At 41.5% G+C, this 17,527-nt stretch overlaps 1 protein-coding gene across 1 annotated transcript in view; it reads right to left on the minus strand.

Moving 5' to 3' along the window:
* TRAK1 (trafficking kinesin protein 1) overlaps window positions 1-16,976 on the minus strand; it is a gene marked incomplete at both ends in the record, with an annotated part of 98,236 nt that extends 81,260 nt beyond the window's left edge. Inside the window, one exon of the mRNA XM_079538561.1 lies at window positions 16,891-16,976. Coding sequence (XP_079394687.1) covers window positions 16,891-16,976 — 86 coding nt within the window. The remainder of the gene's footprint in view (window positions 1-16,890) is intronic.
* Between the last annotated feature and the right edge of the window lie 551 nt (window positions 16,977-17,527).

Genomic DNA, 17,527 nt, shown 5'->3' on the forward strand with positions numbered 1-17,527 from the left:
GGGGATCTGCTGTAGTAGGGGATTGGGACTGGTTCACATCCATCGGTCCCTTCCAGCTCCTATGATTCTGTGGCTCTGTAAAACCTGCACTTCAGAAGAACAGCAATACAAGCATGAAGATTTGCTCCTGTAGACCTCCTCTGCACCACATACAGATTTTGGCTTAATCCAATAAATGCTTAAAATCCAAAGTTCACAAGACTAGCTCCACGAAATGCTTGAATTCTACATACACCAAATACTACTGTCATCTAACAGTAAGTCCATCTACGTTAATAGTTTGGATGATGACTGCAGAGCAATGAAGACTTAACCAAAAAGTGAACTGTAGTGTACTTGTGGTAGCTCTGACTGCAAAAGAAAAGAAAAGATCCAGATTTACTAGCCAGCACTGCACTCTGTATTGAAGAAGTTAGTCAGCTCTAATTACTAAGGCAAAACAGTTCAAAGCTGAGACACAATTGCATCAGAGAATAGCCAAAATTTGGTAGCTCTGTGTAAAGAAAAAAACAATTCTCCTTGTCAGTTAGCAGTTTCTAGGTTCCGGCTAGAAAAAAAAAATCTGTTCATTTGCAAAGTGTTTTAGGGGAAGACAGTTGAGCCTCATGCAGCATGTATTTAAAGTAAACATAAATGAAGCATATCAGATGAGTGTGGAACAGCAAGTGGCATCAAGTTTTCCTGCAGCCAGGATTAAACACATCCTAGCTTTGAATCTAGTGACACAAATGAGTTAATATCGTTCTTCCCCCAAGAGCCACAAAAGAGATCGAATTATCCTCTGCTGTGATCATCTAGAGACAGCAAGGCCAGCCATGCAGAATTTGTATCATCAGTCTCATTACCACCTTGGATTGCAATGACAGCAATTGACTGTAGTCACAAAACAGGAACACCTACCACAAGCATGCTGTCCAAAAGCCACAGACTGCCTCTGTGCTGATTATTAAACTTGATCAAACAACTGGAAATTCAGATAAATACTTTCTTCAAAAAGGAGAGAAGTATCTTTCTAGTGTTTCTGCCGGAATCTCCCCACATCTCCCATGTCATCCTTTTGCTCTGCGTACTCTCACACTTTATCTGTTAGAGCAAGAGCACCGTTCCGAAGCAAAACCTTTTACTGTTGAGCTAGGTGGTTTCTCAGAACAACTTCAGTTCACATGAACTCAATTCATGTGAGGAACTGAGGAAGAGAACCTGAAAACTCCGCCACAGGGCATGCTTCAGATGCAGCCTCCTACCAAACAGGAACAGGACAAGGCTACAAATAACTATATGGGCTACATCATTGTGAGGCCATCTGAGCACATACCTACAATACTGTCCTCCAGAAAGCTTCAGGTTGCACAGATAGCAGGGGCATTCAGCGCAGGCTGCCAAACTAAATCTAATCTAAAATAATCCCCTCAAATCTATAATAAAGATTTGAGAAGTTTCAGCACCAACAACTTCTATCTACTCACCCATCCTTGCTGATGGGTGTTAATTTAGACAGAGCCTCTGGGTACCACAGAATCAAGGAAGTTTCACACTCAGCACCCACAGGATCAGAGCTCTGTAGCTCCAGGCTAAGTCTGATGCTTATATACTTCAGAGGGTTTCAGGATGTGCAGACTTCTCCCTTTCATGTACTTGCACGAGTCCTAGCAGAAAGGTTTTCTCCTGTTTTGTACATCGTTTTGTAAATTCAATAAACAAATTATTTTACTAAGTCTGCTAAGTTTTACTAAGTTCTTAAAGAAGAACCCTCAAGCTTCTTATTTACATGAAAAACTTTCTTCTGATGCAAAATACTCCATCCAGACACTGGAGTGAATCAAAGCCAGTTTTGATGTCTTTCCAATCGTGAAATAGATTACCATGCTCACATCCCCCTGTAATTCAGAATGAAGTCCTTGGTCTGGGCTTCAAAAATAATGGCTGTGTTGACCAAAGCAACTTAACAAAATTCAAGCAATCTGCTGGCAAAATACGAATTAGTAAATAAACGAGCACCTACAGAAGTTTTTGCTGTTTTGTTTTTTGCATGTGTGCAGTATTTCCTTTTTTATTTCCTCCCTAAATGTGTGGGTGGGCTCAAATGCCTACACCCATCTAAACACACTTTTTCAGACCGTAAAAACTCAACTATTTGCAACAGAAATGACTTTAAGATGTAGACTCACTTTTAGTTAAAGATTGAATTTGATCCCAAATAATTTGTTGATAAGCTGATTTAGTCTTGTGCTTTATTATATAACCTAATATAATAAGATGGGTTTTATTTTCCACTTAGAAGCTAGGTTTTAAATATGTATGTAGAATGCTGACTGCTCAGACATAGAGAGACACAGTCAAAGTGTCACTTGTAAGTGACAGAAAGAGACAAGCAGTTTATTTACCATCCAGCAACTTACACAAAAATAAGTTCTGCATATCTGATGTTAGAATAGATTGATCCATTTTACAGCAAATTAAAGGGACAACCACCTTGGAAAATTTTAGACTATACCATTATCCAAAGTGTCAAAGCCACTTGAGAACCTTTCAATGAAAAATCTTTTAAAGGTTTCACTGGAGATAACCATGCTCCTCTCCCCCCCCTGCCCCCAATAGGGTTTTTGTGTCAGGCTTTGATCCATGCAAAGCTATCTGCTGCTCCAACACCACGCAGTCCTTGGCGAAGCCATCTGGTTATTCCCTAACTATTCCCTCTATTCCACGTGCATTAGCACAGCTTGCAGAAGGCCCTGCTCCATGATCTTTACCAGCACTGAGGTAGCAGTGCAAACAGGTCAGCTGTTCTCTGGGTCACCCTTTCTATCATTCTTAGAAGTGGATGCAATGTTGTCATTCTTCCAGTCGCTGGGGACTTCACCTGCCAACCATGGCTATTCATATGAAGCCACTAAAGAACTTTACGCTGAAGTCTTGAAGGCATCTAGAGTTTTGTGTGTGGTTTTTTTTTTTAAATACAAGTCTCAAGCAAGGATCAAGCATATGAAGGCTTGAAAAAAAAAAAAAAGAGATCAATATCTGGTTAACAATCATATGGCAATGTCATTTAGAATAAAAAAATAAGTAAGCATTGAAGCAAAAGCCAGAATATCAACAATAACCAAAAAGATGTCTCAGTGAAAACAAGCACGTAAAGCGTAAGACCTTAATCTCTATCTCTTCAAAGCTGCTTCTGTGACCTTGTTTGGCCTTGTCTGACTAATAAATCACCGAGACTGAGTCATGTTTTCTCAAAAAGTAATTCAAGCTAAAACACTGCAAATAAAAAGCTAGAAAAAGGGGAAAAAAAATAACTGAAAACCCCCGCTGTTCTCCACAAACCAAGGTTTCTCACCACCAGGACTTGGCCTTCAGAATGAACCCATCAGCCCGTTTCCCTCAGGGCAAGGGAAAGTGGAAGTGCTCGGTAGGACAAACTCTGCTGTGACCTTGGCAGCTGAGAGCACACACTCGTGTGCTCAGCCTCTTCATGCATGCTGCCCCCTCTAAAGTTCCTCGAGGCAAATGCTGCAGGGCTCTATAAATAGTTTTTCCTTGTCTAATTCTCATGTTACATCAGGAGCTTTGTCCGGCTCCCTCTCTTTTTATCTAATGTAGGCCACCAAACTTGCCCTCCCCTCTTCCCCCTCCTGATCAGTGAGCAAATAAACTGAAAACAGTTCAAAAAAACCAAAAGCACAGAAAACAGTACACCTCCTTTCTTGCAATGCGTCGTGCTGCTGGCTGGGAGACCTCAGCCAGACATGCTGCCTAGCTGGCTCGTAGTGAGGAGGATCTGTCAGGTTTTAATACAGAGCTTGGAGGTACAGCGCTGCAAGCCATAAACACCATGGATGCATGATTTTTTTTCACACTCCTGGATACGCAGTGTGCTCACTGGGGTACAACAAGGCAAGATGGGCATGGCTCAAGGGACACAGTCCAGTGCTTGGTGAAGGAAAGAACCTAATGACTTCCAAAACAAAAAAATCCACTACCACCACCATCCACAGAAACACTGAATCATTTGGGATTAGGCTGCTGCCATATTTAGCATGCATGAACTCCTGTCTCATAGTCAACCAATACTCAACCTACACTGCATGAATGTCAGCTTCAGTGCATTAACACACATTCTGCCTAACAGCACACTGGGAGCAGTGCTACTTAAAAAATACAGATATCAAAGACCTGTCAAACAGCTCATGTATGATGGAAACTATTAGACCAGCAGCAAACCAGGTCTTCAAAAAATATAGATAGGAATAGTGTCAGCAGAAGCCCCAAAAGCACTGTTAACAAACCACAGCAGTGTAACATTTCCCAGTTCTCTGCTCCTCCACAGACGTCAAAGACCACAGAGGTATTTGCTACTCCTCTTCCATTAGTTGGGAGAAGGCACGGGAGAGAGGGGCAGGCTGACCACAACCTGTCCAAAATGCAGCAGAAGAGCAAAACACTGCCTGGGCCCATTTCCTCCCCACAGGAAGGAGAAGCAAGAGCACTTGACCACAAAAGTCACAAATACATTAAATATACACCAACTAGCTAAGAGTAAGGGGAAAAGCAAAGCAAACACAAACCAGCAACCCTACTGAGCAACACCTGGGCCTGGGACAGAGAGCAGCACGTAGAGATATTCACATTAAAATACATTACCATTCCAAGGCAAAACCCTTCTTCCTCAGGATGCGAGAGCACAAATGCAAACAGTGAAAAACAGCTGAAAGAGCTGACTAGAACAGTGGTTCCCCCAGCCAGATCCTATTTAAACAAAGATACCACAAACCCAACTGCCAACAGCTTTAGTCAAAGGCACAGTTTTAGTCGAGTAATTCTACACAATGAACAGACTGACTCAAACCAGATATTTATTGTGATCTAAAACCAGAGGGGGTGGATTTTAATCTGGTTTTGCATTACAATCATTCTTCTCCTGTTACAGGAGGATTTTATTTTACTTCTTCTAATTTTCCTGCTTTCCACAGTGATTTAAGAGTCTATGTAATGTTGATGTAACTAAAAGCAAAAAAAACAACAACAAAAAAGGTACTGTTTTACAAGACTGGAGAAGGGTAGTTATTTCAAATTGATTGCTGTCTTTCAGAGAACATTTACATAAAATGCAATATTTTATCTATGACCAAGACTGCTGCTTTTCTTCACTACTTCTTGCTGCACAGAGACAGTGAGAATGAAGTGTCTTGATCCACAAAAGAAAAAAATCCTCCAATCTGTATTCAGTAAGAATATCCCATTCTTCCAGAAAGTGAGCACCAGAAGTTTCTTACTGCCAGCAGCCATTTTGGCAGTGCCAATCCAGAGGCTTACCACTAAGGCAGGCCATACCACCAACTCCTGCTCTGCACAGGACACTAAGAAGATCAGCTGAACTTCAAAGGCCCGCACTCACAGGCAGCAAGGCTCTCCCTGTGCTCCAGCAATTGGCACTACGCACTGAAAACCTCCCTCACTCTTTGAGGTTTCCCTATAACCCTGAACATGCAAATGGTTGTTGGGAAGCTATTCCACAGCTTCCTAACTGGCTGTTAAAGTGCCTCATATTCATCCCCTTTTGTTGTTTTTTCTCACATAGTTAGGTATGGGAGCAGTGTTCTCAACCACACAGGATACCGTGTTTTAGAGGGCGTGTGTGAACCGAACCCAGCTCCAGCAGCAGCTCTGTAATTACAGCCCATGTCCAAAGCTGTGGGCTGGGAAGAAATGCAGATTGATGCCCTCGTGAAGGAGCACAGAGCCAGACTTCTAACTCTTGTGGACACCCAGGCCTTAAAAGCCTCTTTAGGTACAAGTGCTGAGGAGAGACACAACAAGACCACAAATAACCCAAGCAACCAGCAATCCTTGGCCTCCTACCCAAGCTCTGGTCGCGTGGACTTCCCGGCACTGGGACACGAGCTGCTGACTAACCAGGGTGCATCTCAGCACAGCCATCTCTGTGAGACTGCCTTCCTTCAGCCTCCACACAAGTCAGCAGAAGGGAGAAACCCCACAGCTGTTCTCAAAACATCATTTAGCGCAATTGCTCTCCCAAGTCATTTTCCCTACTTACAAAGCTTGTGCTCAAGCATCAAAAATGAAATAGGAAAAATGAAGCAAGCAAATAACAGATGGTTGTTTAAAGGTTGCTCTGTATACCCAGTGTATTACCATATACATGGATCTGTATTCCTGGGAACCCAGAATTGTTTATCTTAACAACAGGCTGTGGAATTTTAGGAAACTGGGCCAATGCATCTGTGGCTTAGTGCCATTAAAGTCAAAGTTACACTAGCAAAGATCAGAACAGTGTTTTAAGAAAATTCCAGGGGCATTAAATGCACATAGCAATAGCAACAATGCAATATAGCTTTTATGTATGTCTCCTTAGGGAGGGAACTACAGAAGAGCACAAGCTAAGAGGTAAAAATGCAAGTTAAATGTTGTAAGTTTTGCTTTACTTCAAGAATAAATCATCTTTCCGAATTATGTAATGTCGTTGAAATCCAGCACTGTGGCTTTCCCAAAGGACTGCAAAAATAAGAATCTAAAGTCACTAACTAGAGAAGGATCACATGTTTTCCAAAAGTCTGGAAATTGATTTCGGAAAGTAAGTGCAATAGGGCACTTGAGAGGTTTTGTTTTTTGTTTTTGAAGACATCCTTGGGTACATTCCTATATGCACATACATATTCTCCAGAATACACCAGGGGTAGTTCTGGACATGGGATTTCCCTTACTCACTAGTCACAGTACAGGCAGCAGGCAAGCACTGAGCCCAACTGCCTCCCGCTACCTCCAAGGTGAACCTCTGCTGATGGAGAAAGGACTGAACTGCTGTAGGAGGACAGACAAGCTGACTGCTCACCAATCAGTCAATCCAGTTTCTCACTTATCAGCATGCCTCATGACTTATTCATATCTTAGCACCCAGTCAGAATGCATTCTGAGTATACCAATAGCCTCAGGCAAGCAACCAAGCCAGTTCTTAGCCAGGAGAAGTTCTTTGATGGACATGTTATTCCTGTGCTCAGCATCTTCTGCTGTACTTTACAGCTCCACTGGGAGACTGAAATTTCTCTGAAAACCCACTTTTCAGTACAGCAGCAGAAACAATCTTTGCATGGTGATAGAAAGGAACAGGACAAACGCAGTAAAATAGTAGAAACACAGAGTGAAGCTGAAAGTACAGAAAAACATGAAGGTTTACAAGTTCAGAGAAAGTAGTGTTTGGAAAAAAAAAAAATAGAAAAATATCACAAATGCTTTTTTTTGTCCCCCAGTTGAAAAGAAAGCACACATGTGGCAGACTGGCCTAAGGAAAGCAAAAGCCCTGTCAGCTGCAGAATAGCAACTGGGATTTGTATTCTTGACTCATGCACATATTCTACTGTATCACAAGCAAATTTCTCATTTTTAGGAAACCGAATAGTAAGTATGATTACATTTACCCTGATTTAGGACATCTTTAAGACTTTCAGGACCACAGGTTACCTTTGAAGATGATAATCTACAACAACAGAATAAAGCAATACAAAAAAAAAGAAAAAAAAAGTAATTGCCTGACTGTTTTAAATAACTTTTGCTAGTGCACCAAAGCAAAAAAACAAACCCAACAACCAAGTAACCATCAGAGGATCAACAAGCAAAATGGAAAGCCAGGCCTGAATGTTCAATCTTGAGCATAAACACAGGATTTCCTGAGAGGAACAGATCACTTTACCTACCCTGTAAATTCTCCATGCAGGTTGTTCATTTGGCATACAAACTTTTCACTGATTGAAAACAGGTAAAAATGTGGCCAAGATTTACAGCTGAAGCCAGTAACATTTAAAAGTGCACTGAGAGAGAGCAACCCCAAATTTCATTACTTAGCCCTCATTAATTCTGTTCTCTGTCTACTGCATTCTAGAAACAGACATCAAGGCTTTATTGCATCTCTTTCGATGAGAGAATGTGAAACTCTGCGTCTGACTGAACAGGACCTGGGGAGCACTTCCTTGCAACCTAACCTGGTAGACTGGGAAGAACGAGCTTGAGAACAGCTGCACATCACATCACTGCAACAGCACTTTCAGAAAAATACTTCTGTATCCTCTACAGGCACTGACTTCTCTGAAATGAAGTCAACTCATTTAACTCCTTCTACACTTTACATGGAAAAAAATCTTTTAATCCAAGCACAGCCACGCGTTAAGCACAAGCAAGCTGATATATCATACAGCATCCCCCTGAGATTTGAGGTCTAAGAATTGAGAATTTCCCACAAGAAATACTGAATTGCCATTACCAAACATGTTCAACAGCAGCAGAGATCTCCAGGCCATCGCTTCCCTCTAACAACTAACAGCCAGGGATTTGTTTAACAAATTACTGGGCATCCTTTCAGTCAGAAAGATATCACAGTACAAACCATCATACACCAGTTCTAGCAAAAGCAGTGACTATCTTCCAAAATAAAAATTGCCTTTTTTTTCCCTAATAAGATGCAGGAAATTAAACATTACAGTTATTCCTACTACAAAGTAGAAGCCTGGCACACTAGATCATCCCCACCTCCCTCACTGTTCTGGATCCAGATTCAAACACAGCACCTCATTACCACTAAGAATCATGTTCTGCTCCTCTCAGCAGAGCATTCTGCCATCAATTCAGAACTGTGCTTTGTAACATTACAGTGTTTTTTTATGGGCTCTTCTGTCCCTAATGAACCATCGCCAACCACAGAAAAGCTCAGTTTTTACATGCCTGTCCTTCGCTGTGGAAAGAAGGAAAAAAGTGCACATACTTGCTTATATTATTAAATGGAGAATCATAAAGGCTGGAAAAGATCCCAACTACCAGCCCATCCCCACCATGCCCACTGCCCACGTCCCTCAGTGCCACATCCACACGGTCCTTCAACACCTCCAGGGACGGTGACTGCACCACCTCCCTGGGCAGCCTGTGCCACTGCCTCACTGCTCTTTTGGAAATTCTTCCTAATACCCAACCTGAACATCCCCTGGCACAGCTTGAGGCCATTCCCTCTCATCTTATCGCTGTTACCTGGGAGAACAGGCTGATTCCCACCTCGCCACAGCCTCACTTCAGGCAGTTGCAGAGAGCAATCAGGTCTCCCCTGAGCCTCCTCTTCTCCAGACTGAACAATCCCAGCTCCCTCAGCTGCTCCCCATAAGACTTGTGCTCCAGACCCTCACAGCTTCGTTGCCCTTCTTAAGAATAGAGATATCATTTTGGTAGCAAGATTCTCACTGCACTGGAGCCTCCTTGGAAGAGGAAAGAACACCAATTTGACTTGGATCCGTGGTTTAGGCTAAGATCGCTTGCACAGGAGCCAAAAGGGCCAGATACGAGACCAGTTTCCCCAGTCACACCATAAAATTGCAAGGGAACAATACAGCATGCACCTGTAAGGCCTCCCACTGAGTCCTACTGGGAAACAAGTGCTAACATGCCAATGTTGATAACAAACAGAAGGCTGTAAAAAAGCCTGCATTCATTTCAGCTGTGGCAAAGCCTATCTACAGTGAGGAGGGAAGGGAAAGCAGCAACACAGAACAAATCTGACAGCAGATAAGAGACCATTTAACAACTGGTACCACATTTTGGGGTTATCCATGCACCTTTTCTCCTCCTGACTTTTGCATCATATGTCAATTTCATAGGTTTCCATTCTGCCTCGAGCTTTACATTGTGTTCAGACCTACATGTACTGAACAAGCAAAGAACAGAGCCATTCATCAACTTCTCAAAGGCCTTTATAGAGAGGCACAAACTTACAGTGCAATCAAGAAGCCATATAAAACCCAAGCAGATAGATATCACAAAAGACTATTTTCTTGCTCTCGAAACCCACACATGATTTACAGGCATATTTAGCTGCTGCAGAGGGTTTCCAGATTCTGACAATTTTTTTCTTCTTTCCCCTTGCACAAGTTTATTCCTGTTTATGAGAAAGTTTCTTTTTACAGTCATATATCTCAACTAAGTCTCTGATCTGTTCTGCTCAGTTCTTGATTACTGTGATTTTAATTTTACTCTTCATTTATTTAAAAACCTCAATTCCAGTAATTTAGATGCACATCAGAGCACAGTGGTAGAGCACTCCTACAAAGGCAGAAAGAAAGTCTGTTCCCCAAGTTAGTCACCAAGCTCAGTGAGAGATATGAATGCCAGCAGCCTTCAACCCAATATTTAATGTCTAGCTACCATAGTACAGTTTGCATTTATCCTCAGTTCCTCTAGGTGCAAGCATAAGGCACCACCATAGCCACTGGGTTTTAACTATGGTCTGGGCTCTTCAGACACATTACAAATAGCTGTGAAAATAAAACTCAAGTTCCTAGAATTAAATGTCCTACAGAGGCAGAGCTGCACAACTAGATTAGGCCCAACAAAACTGGCAAGACAGCACAAATAGCAAGAAGTCAGCTCCCACACAGGAGTCTGAGCATGGCCAATGCCTGCCAGTCAGAAGGAAGGAAGATGACACACAGCCCAAACACATAAACCAGAGTAATGAACAATAAAGCAGAGAAAGAGAGCCAGGCAATCTTTTACTTCAGCACACGTATAAATGTTCAATTTCATGGAACTTTACGAAGCACAGTAGCAACTGACATGGCTTACTTTACTTTACCTTTTGTGTCCCCGAAGCAATGAAATACACATCACCAAAATGTTTCTGCTATGTGGCAGCGTTCCCAGGTATGTCATTTAGAGAAGTCTCTAACAGCCTGGAATTCTATTTTGAATTCCCTACCTGCACATTTTATTTGCAAAGATAAACCTGAAAGCCAAGACAAGCACATTCACTCAGCCATGCACGTGGAGATCAAAACACTGGGGTAACCTTTGAACTTTATTCTCTCTGTTTTAAATGAAAATACACATCAAAAGTTGAAAGGCAGGAGGCAGGGAAAGCATGGCAACGTATTCAGGGGAGTCTCACTAGCAGTTTGGCCACCAGGAAAAAACAGCAGCTTTCCTGACTCAAGTTCGTAATGGAGGACAGAGATGGCACGATCTGTACCACCCTTCTCTAGTTACTGTGCAGCCAGAAAAGCCTTGTGCATGAGCAAACGCAGTACACCAATGACTGTCACTCCCACTTCACCCAAAATGCCTCAGGTCAGAGCCTTTCCACTAATGTATGAAGAGCTCTGAGATTGACTCTAGCTAAAAGGTCTATGTTTCTTAAGATCCAGAACCCCTCGCTATAATCAAGAAGGAATTTTTCATGCAATTCTCCCTCAATAACATGGAGATTATTCCTAGCTCAACATGTGCTCTCTTTCTTTAGCTAACAAACCTGAGAAATGTGTGTTTTCTTTGCAAGTTTTCAGGAAATACAAAAAGTCAAAAATAGACAAAACAGTCAGGGATGAAAGGAACCTCTTTCCTCCTTCCCATTGCAAACCATGGGCAGCTCCCTTTCAGAGCTCTCTGCAAGGACTCTGTCCCTCGGTGACTCTGAGCATCTATCCAGACTGCTAAAAATATCCTCAGCTACAAGACATACGCATTATCAGCAGAAAACATTCACACAGGCCTCACAGCAGCCCTGCAGCTCAGCGTGATGGTGGAGAGACCAAAGACACACAGTGAAGAATTGTTTGTTGAGTCAGGAAGCCTTTACTGCATGCACACTGCAGACAGAACAATATATATGTATTTTTTCCCATGGTGGTGGATGCCTCATGAGCAACCTCAATAAATTGACTTGGAATTCAAACCCACCAACCACCTCCAGTACACTTTACATGTACATTAGATGGCAATTCTGCAGCCCTCTATGAGTCTCTGGATGCATATAAGCACTGTGTAACGAAGTACACAATATTTGATGGGCCAGGGGCAACACTCAACATTTCCAAAGTTATTTCCCTCACTGTAAAATGGTAACAAAACAGGAAGAGGTTCAAAGTTTTGCCCAGGTCACTTCTGTGTGGTACATGTGCCATGAGTGTTATGTCATTGCATGCTATGATCGCTTCTCCAAGGAAAAACCGTGAGATCCTTCATCACCCAAAGTTCAGAGCTGCAGAACTGACAGCAACGTGGGGCATGTTTCAGTCAGAACTGGGGATGGGAAATTTTCACAGCACTGCATAAAATGTAAGAATGCATTAGCATCAAAAAATAGTTATTTTAGAATGCTTATTCTCTTTTCTACCTTCAAAAAAAGAGTTGTGTTTAATAGCATGCATTTAATGGAACAAAATCATCTGGTTTGCATTTCGGAAGGTAGTTTGAACAAAATCTACTTCGAATGCAAATGAATCAGAGATGGAGGCTGCCCCCCACATAGATGTTCTCAGTAATCTGAGGAAACTATTTCTAATCAGCATCAACATACTGTTCAGCAAAGCCATAATGTAACTACTTCCCTGTTTCCCCCTTCATAATGTCAGTTTTATGTTAACTGACAGACTGTTCAATTTTATGGTAAATACAAATGCAAGAGACATGCTATGAAGCAGGCCATCTTCAGACACTGCATCAAATCATGTTCTGCACTGCACAGCTATGCCCAAGGGCCATCTAAAATGTTCAAGGCGTCTTAAAAAATAAAATCATCTTGACTCAGTATCTGTATTTGAGATATTTTACTCCACTGTTGAGACATCTTAATTTTCCACGTGGAAAACAACAGTAACCTTCCCACTGCCACCTCCCAGAGTAACTCACCCTTTTAGAAGCTATACATCCATCAGCAGTCACATGTCATAAGCTGAGATTGCATCAAGAGCTCTAATTTTAAGAAGCCTGGCAGTGCTATCAGCAGTAACTCCACAGTGAACATGTGCTCTGTTTTTAATTGTGCATCTAAAATCTAAAAGTGCTTCCAGACCAACAGGACAGTTTTATCACAAATAAATTCCTGTGTAGAGTTGAAGTGATACTTCAAAATATTAAAAAAAAAAGTTGATATTTTAAGTAAAGATTTAGAGTGTGTTTTTTTTCTTCAAAAGTCTGAAAGAGGTTTTAGCAAAGCAGAATTTTCCACGGCTGCAAGAGATACAGAGGGAGCCCATTCGTCCATTTGTTTTTCCCATGACATTTTCATTGGAGGGCAAGTCTCATCAGTTGCACTATGACCTTCCTATTGATGTTATGTTAACAACCATGCCAGAAACAAAATTTTCAGAGCCTAGTTAAAAATTACTGTGCTCTTGATGCTGGTAGCTGTGATGTGAAGTTAAAGCATTGGGAAGCACGCAAGTAAACCACCTAGAATTAAAAACAAAAACCAACACACCACTTCAGGATAAACCTTTCAAATTTCTTCTGTTTTCCACTGGAAGGATGAGGCTGAGAGATGTGCATCAAAACTTACCTACTTTTCTCTCAGCTTTCAGGGGTGTTTTTCCTACCACATATGTTCTCTTTCCTCACTTCAGGAGCATCACTTACTAGAAGGAAAAGCCCAGTTCAGAAGTCACCAATACTTCTTATCATGCTGAAGGACATCATTACCAGATACATGTCTCTTCTTGTTTTACTTTCTGGGTCAAAGTTACTGGGAGTTGAAACCAAACAAGTTTATTGAAGACCAAACAGCTTGAAGAATTCACTGAGAACTGGCTAATGCAGAAAGAGCATCAGTGCTGGTAGGCCCGATTCCCTTCACCTTCCCTAGCACAGTTAGGTGTAGCTGTGCATTACCAGTTGCCAGCACACTGTATTTCCTGAGAATAAGGAGTAGGGTAAGGAGAAGGAAACACACAAGCTATCCAGCCAGGAACGAGTGAAAATAATCCCAAGGTCTCTCATATCAATACATGTCTAAATTAGAATTTCCACATGACATCTGAGCTATCTATATTAAGCTGCTCTGGCCAGTCTTCCACTAAATTAAGCACCTGAGTGGCTTTCAAGTTCACATGATTTTCTGAGCCTAAGTAGGCAGCTATTCTCTCTGCATGTGATTGGAAGTATTGAAAGTTTCTTCATCAGCTACATTTTTCAACTCCAGTTCCAGCTCTGTGATGAAACCCTGTGAGTGTGCAGCCTAACGACACCAGGAACCACATTTCACCTCTTTTAGAGTGAAAGGTTTTCAGGATGGGATGTGATCACAGGGAACAGCACCACAGGTGAAGAATAGTATCAATATTTAAAAACACCACAAACCACACTGTGAAACACCCTCCTAACCCTTCGAATCCTCACGTTTTCCTATTGATTGCTGTACAGCCCCGTAATGACTAGCAATAATCTGAAGTCAAGCTCTAAAAGGCCACATATCCATCTCTAATTTCATATTTGAAATTACTTGTCCCAGAATAATCCACATTAAAATCCTCATTAGAAAGGCTAGTAAATGTTTTATAAATTAGTTCCAATATTTCCAGTTCTGTTTAAAAGACCACATTAAAATTTATTCAGCTCTCCTTCTAGCCTGCAGGTTTTGGTGCAGACCTACTCCGCTTTTATCCATGCCACCTTCACGCATCCAGAACCAGTCTCATTAAACAAAACCTCAAGCCCACTCACTGGGCAGTTTCTAATAGTACCTTCCATGCGGTTTCCTCTGCCTCCAGCCTTCCTACAGTCTGTTAATGATACATTCTGGGATGCAGTTCACCAGAAAATATTATTTCCACAGTAGTCCACAGCATAGATGTAGATGTATCAAACTGCAACGACCAGAATACATTGAGGAGAGGATTTACATCAAAATCTGTTGAAAATCTCTTATTTTAGCACAGAACACCAGTGCAAGACAAGTGCTCTCCCATAAAGAAAACAAATTGTGAATGGCTGTAGGATGAATTAGAAGCCCCAAAGGAAGTACAGTCAGTGGAAAGGAACAGAAGGGTAGGTAAGTTAAGTACACAGGGCAAATAGCAACCCTGAATTAACAATACCTAAACATTATCGGGAGCAAAACAGGAATTTACAAGAGGAAAGTGAGTCACATAAAAATGATCAGGTAAATCTGCCTAATGTATTCCATTCAATAACACCTTTTATTTAGTCTACTCCCTGTAGACAAGGGATCCTATGAGAATATATAGGTGCTCTTTGGTTGCTGTGTATTCCTATCTGAACTAGTAGGGACTGGGAAAGAGGAGCATAAAAGGAGCTAACAAGGAAGGCGTTATTTCTGCCTGATACAAACTGTCTCCAACCAACTACAATTGCACTCCCATCGTTTGCTAAGTCATGTTACAGACGCTCAACTTGACAATTCTTCATTTCCTTCCCTTTGCTCTCCTGCAGATGCCTAAGATCAGCACTGAGATTTTGGGAGTGCTGGGGACTTGAAGCACTGCAGGTAATGCCAGTCGGCTGCATTTCTAAAAGGCTGGTAAACGTAAGGCTTTTGTTGAAGGAATTTCAACTTCCCTCAAGTTGGCCAATCGCAGAGAAAGGAACAGCACTAAAAGGCACTGTTCCAAAGCTGAAAAGCTCCCAGACATGCAAAGGCCCTTTAAATTGTTTTGGCGCAGAGATAAAATGGGTTTTGTAACAAAGAACACGTGGAAAAAAAAAAGTTAAACTTAATTCCTGCCTTAACTTGACTAGAAGCAGTTGCCCATTTTTACAGATTCCTTCAGTATACCCATTCTTTCATCAGAGTTCAGATGGCCAAACTGGGGAGCAATAAAAAGAAACAGTGAATTATATATATTTTTCCTCATTTATCGCATTAAAATTTCACAGTAACTGTATTTAAAGTTCACAATAACTATGACTGTTAGGGGGAAAAAAATTCTATTTTTCTCCACCTTCCAGTCACTAGAATGCAGGCACTTAACTCTCCAACAGCAATTAAGTTTTTCAGATCCATCAAGATTTAAGCCCTTATTCTTAAAATAACAGAGCTCTATGAAAAATAATTGATAACTTTGAAATTCATGCAGTAATTTGTAACCATTTTGTTTTTTGTTTTTTTCCTTTCTTCCTCTTTGAACGTTCTGGTTTCAAATTTAACTACAGACAAGAAAATCAAATGAGCTTAATAAAATGATGCAAACCCCAGTACAGCACAGGTCACCTTGTGCTCTACTTCCATGTTAATACCAGCACAAAGTCCCAGCACACCAGCCAGACAAGGATTACTTTAATAATGAGGCTTGAAGTTACCAATGTATCTGTTAGCATATATAAATATATATATAATATTATATATATATATATATTTATATATACACACACACATACATTAACATGTTTACTGCCCTCCACTTCTGTTGCTGATTCTGGAATGTGACAAATAAATTATCCTGTGGATATACCAAATAACTGCAACTTCTTTGAAGCCCAAAGACTAAATTTGCACAGATTTATCTGCTGCCATCACAGCAATTGTTTAATAATAACAACATGACTTCAGATAACTGATGCCCAAAGCAGTTCCTTTCACGGTCTTTAAATCTTAAGTAACTCAAATTCCTACTGTTTTATTCTCAAAAAACAACAACAAAAAAAAAACCAAAAACCTTAGTGTGACAGCATTTGAAGCAGAATGGCATTTTACTAGGACTAACAGACTCTGAAGTACAACTCCAATTTGGAGGAAAAAGAATAAAAAGCAATGCTGGACCCCTCCAAGCACCTGTGAACTGTTGATGCCCTACTTTTGCATCCCAAAGCATAAGTCTTTCCTCCTTCCCCACAGTACAAAAGCTGTGTGTGACAGTACAACAGCAGCTCAGCGTTACTGGAATAAGAGGCCAGGCATTGTTATCCAGCACAACAGCTGAAAAACAATATTCAGCTGAACTGCAGACTAAGGGAATCCGAAAAGCACAAAAGCAGCACTTGCATGCTCTCTGTCTGAGTTGATTGAAAACATAGTTAGCAATGTTTCTGCACACACATTACACGCATACTACACTCAAAGTTGAGCTCAAACAGCATCAGAGAACTGCAACTCCACAGCAGCCACTGCTGTACCTGCTCTTGTGCCCTTTTTGCTCTTGATCATCTGCGTAGCATTCCTCCTTTCCCGAGTCTGCTTTCCCACTCCAGAACTTCACCATTTGGCCAGCACACTTGCTTTAACTGCCGGTTCTATTTGCGTTTTCCCCACACGAGGAGTTCTTGATGCTGTAAGGTCATTTGAATGCTATTGTAACTTTGGCTCCCGCACAAGTTTCCTCGCCCTCTCTTGGCTGAGCAGTTAACGAACTACCAAACTGAGTCAAAGAGAAAGGCTCACACTGCTCCTCTCTTCAGTCTGCTGCACTGGAACTGTGATCTTCACAATATCTACGTTCTTAATCATGTCCAAAATTTCTAGTTTCAGCACACAGTAGTGCAGACAGCTGTGTGCCAAACACCCGCTGAACAGAACGGAGGTTAGCAGTCTTCACCTTATAAACATCAGAAGCAAAATCAAGGCAATGTCTACCATCACAAACACACCACAAAAAGTTTCCAGAGTCTTCACAGAGGCGGTAACATTTAACTACAGAATAAAATCAAGTAGCACTTTAAAACTGCACACACTTCAACAAAGGTTTCTGCTGCAAGTCCAGACACACCAATGGACCGATGGAGCCATGAGCTCATCTGGCAGTCACACAAGTAC

The sequence above is a fragment of the Tetrao urogallus genome (genome assembly GCF_951394365.1).
Source record: "Tetrao urogallus genome assembly, chromosome: 7".
In the NCBI taxonomy this organism is placed as follows: Eukaryota; Metazoa; Chordata; class Aves; order Galliformes; family Phasianidae; genus Tetrao; species Tetrao urogallus.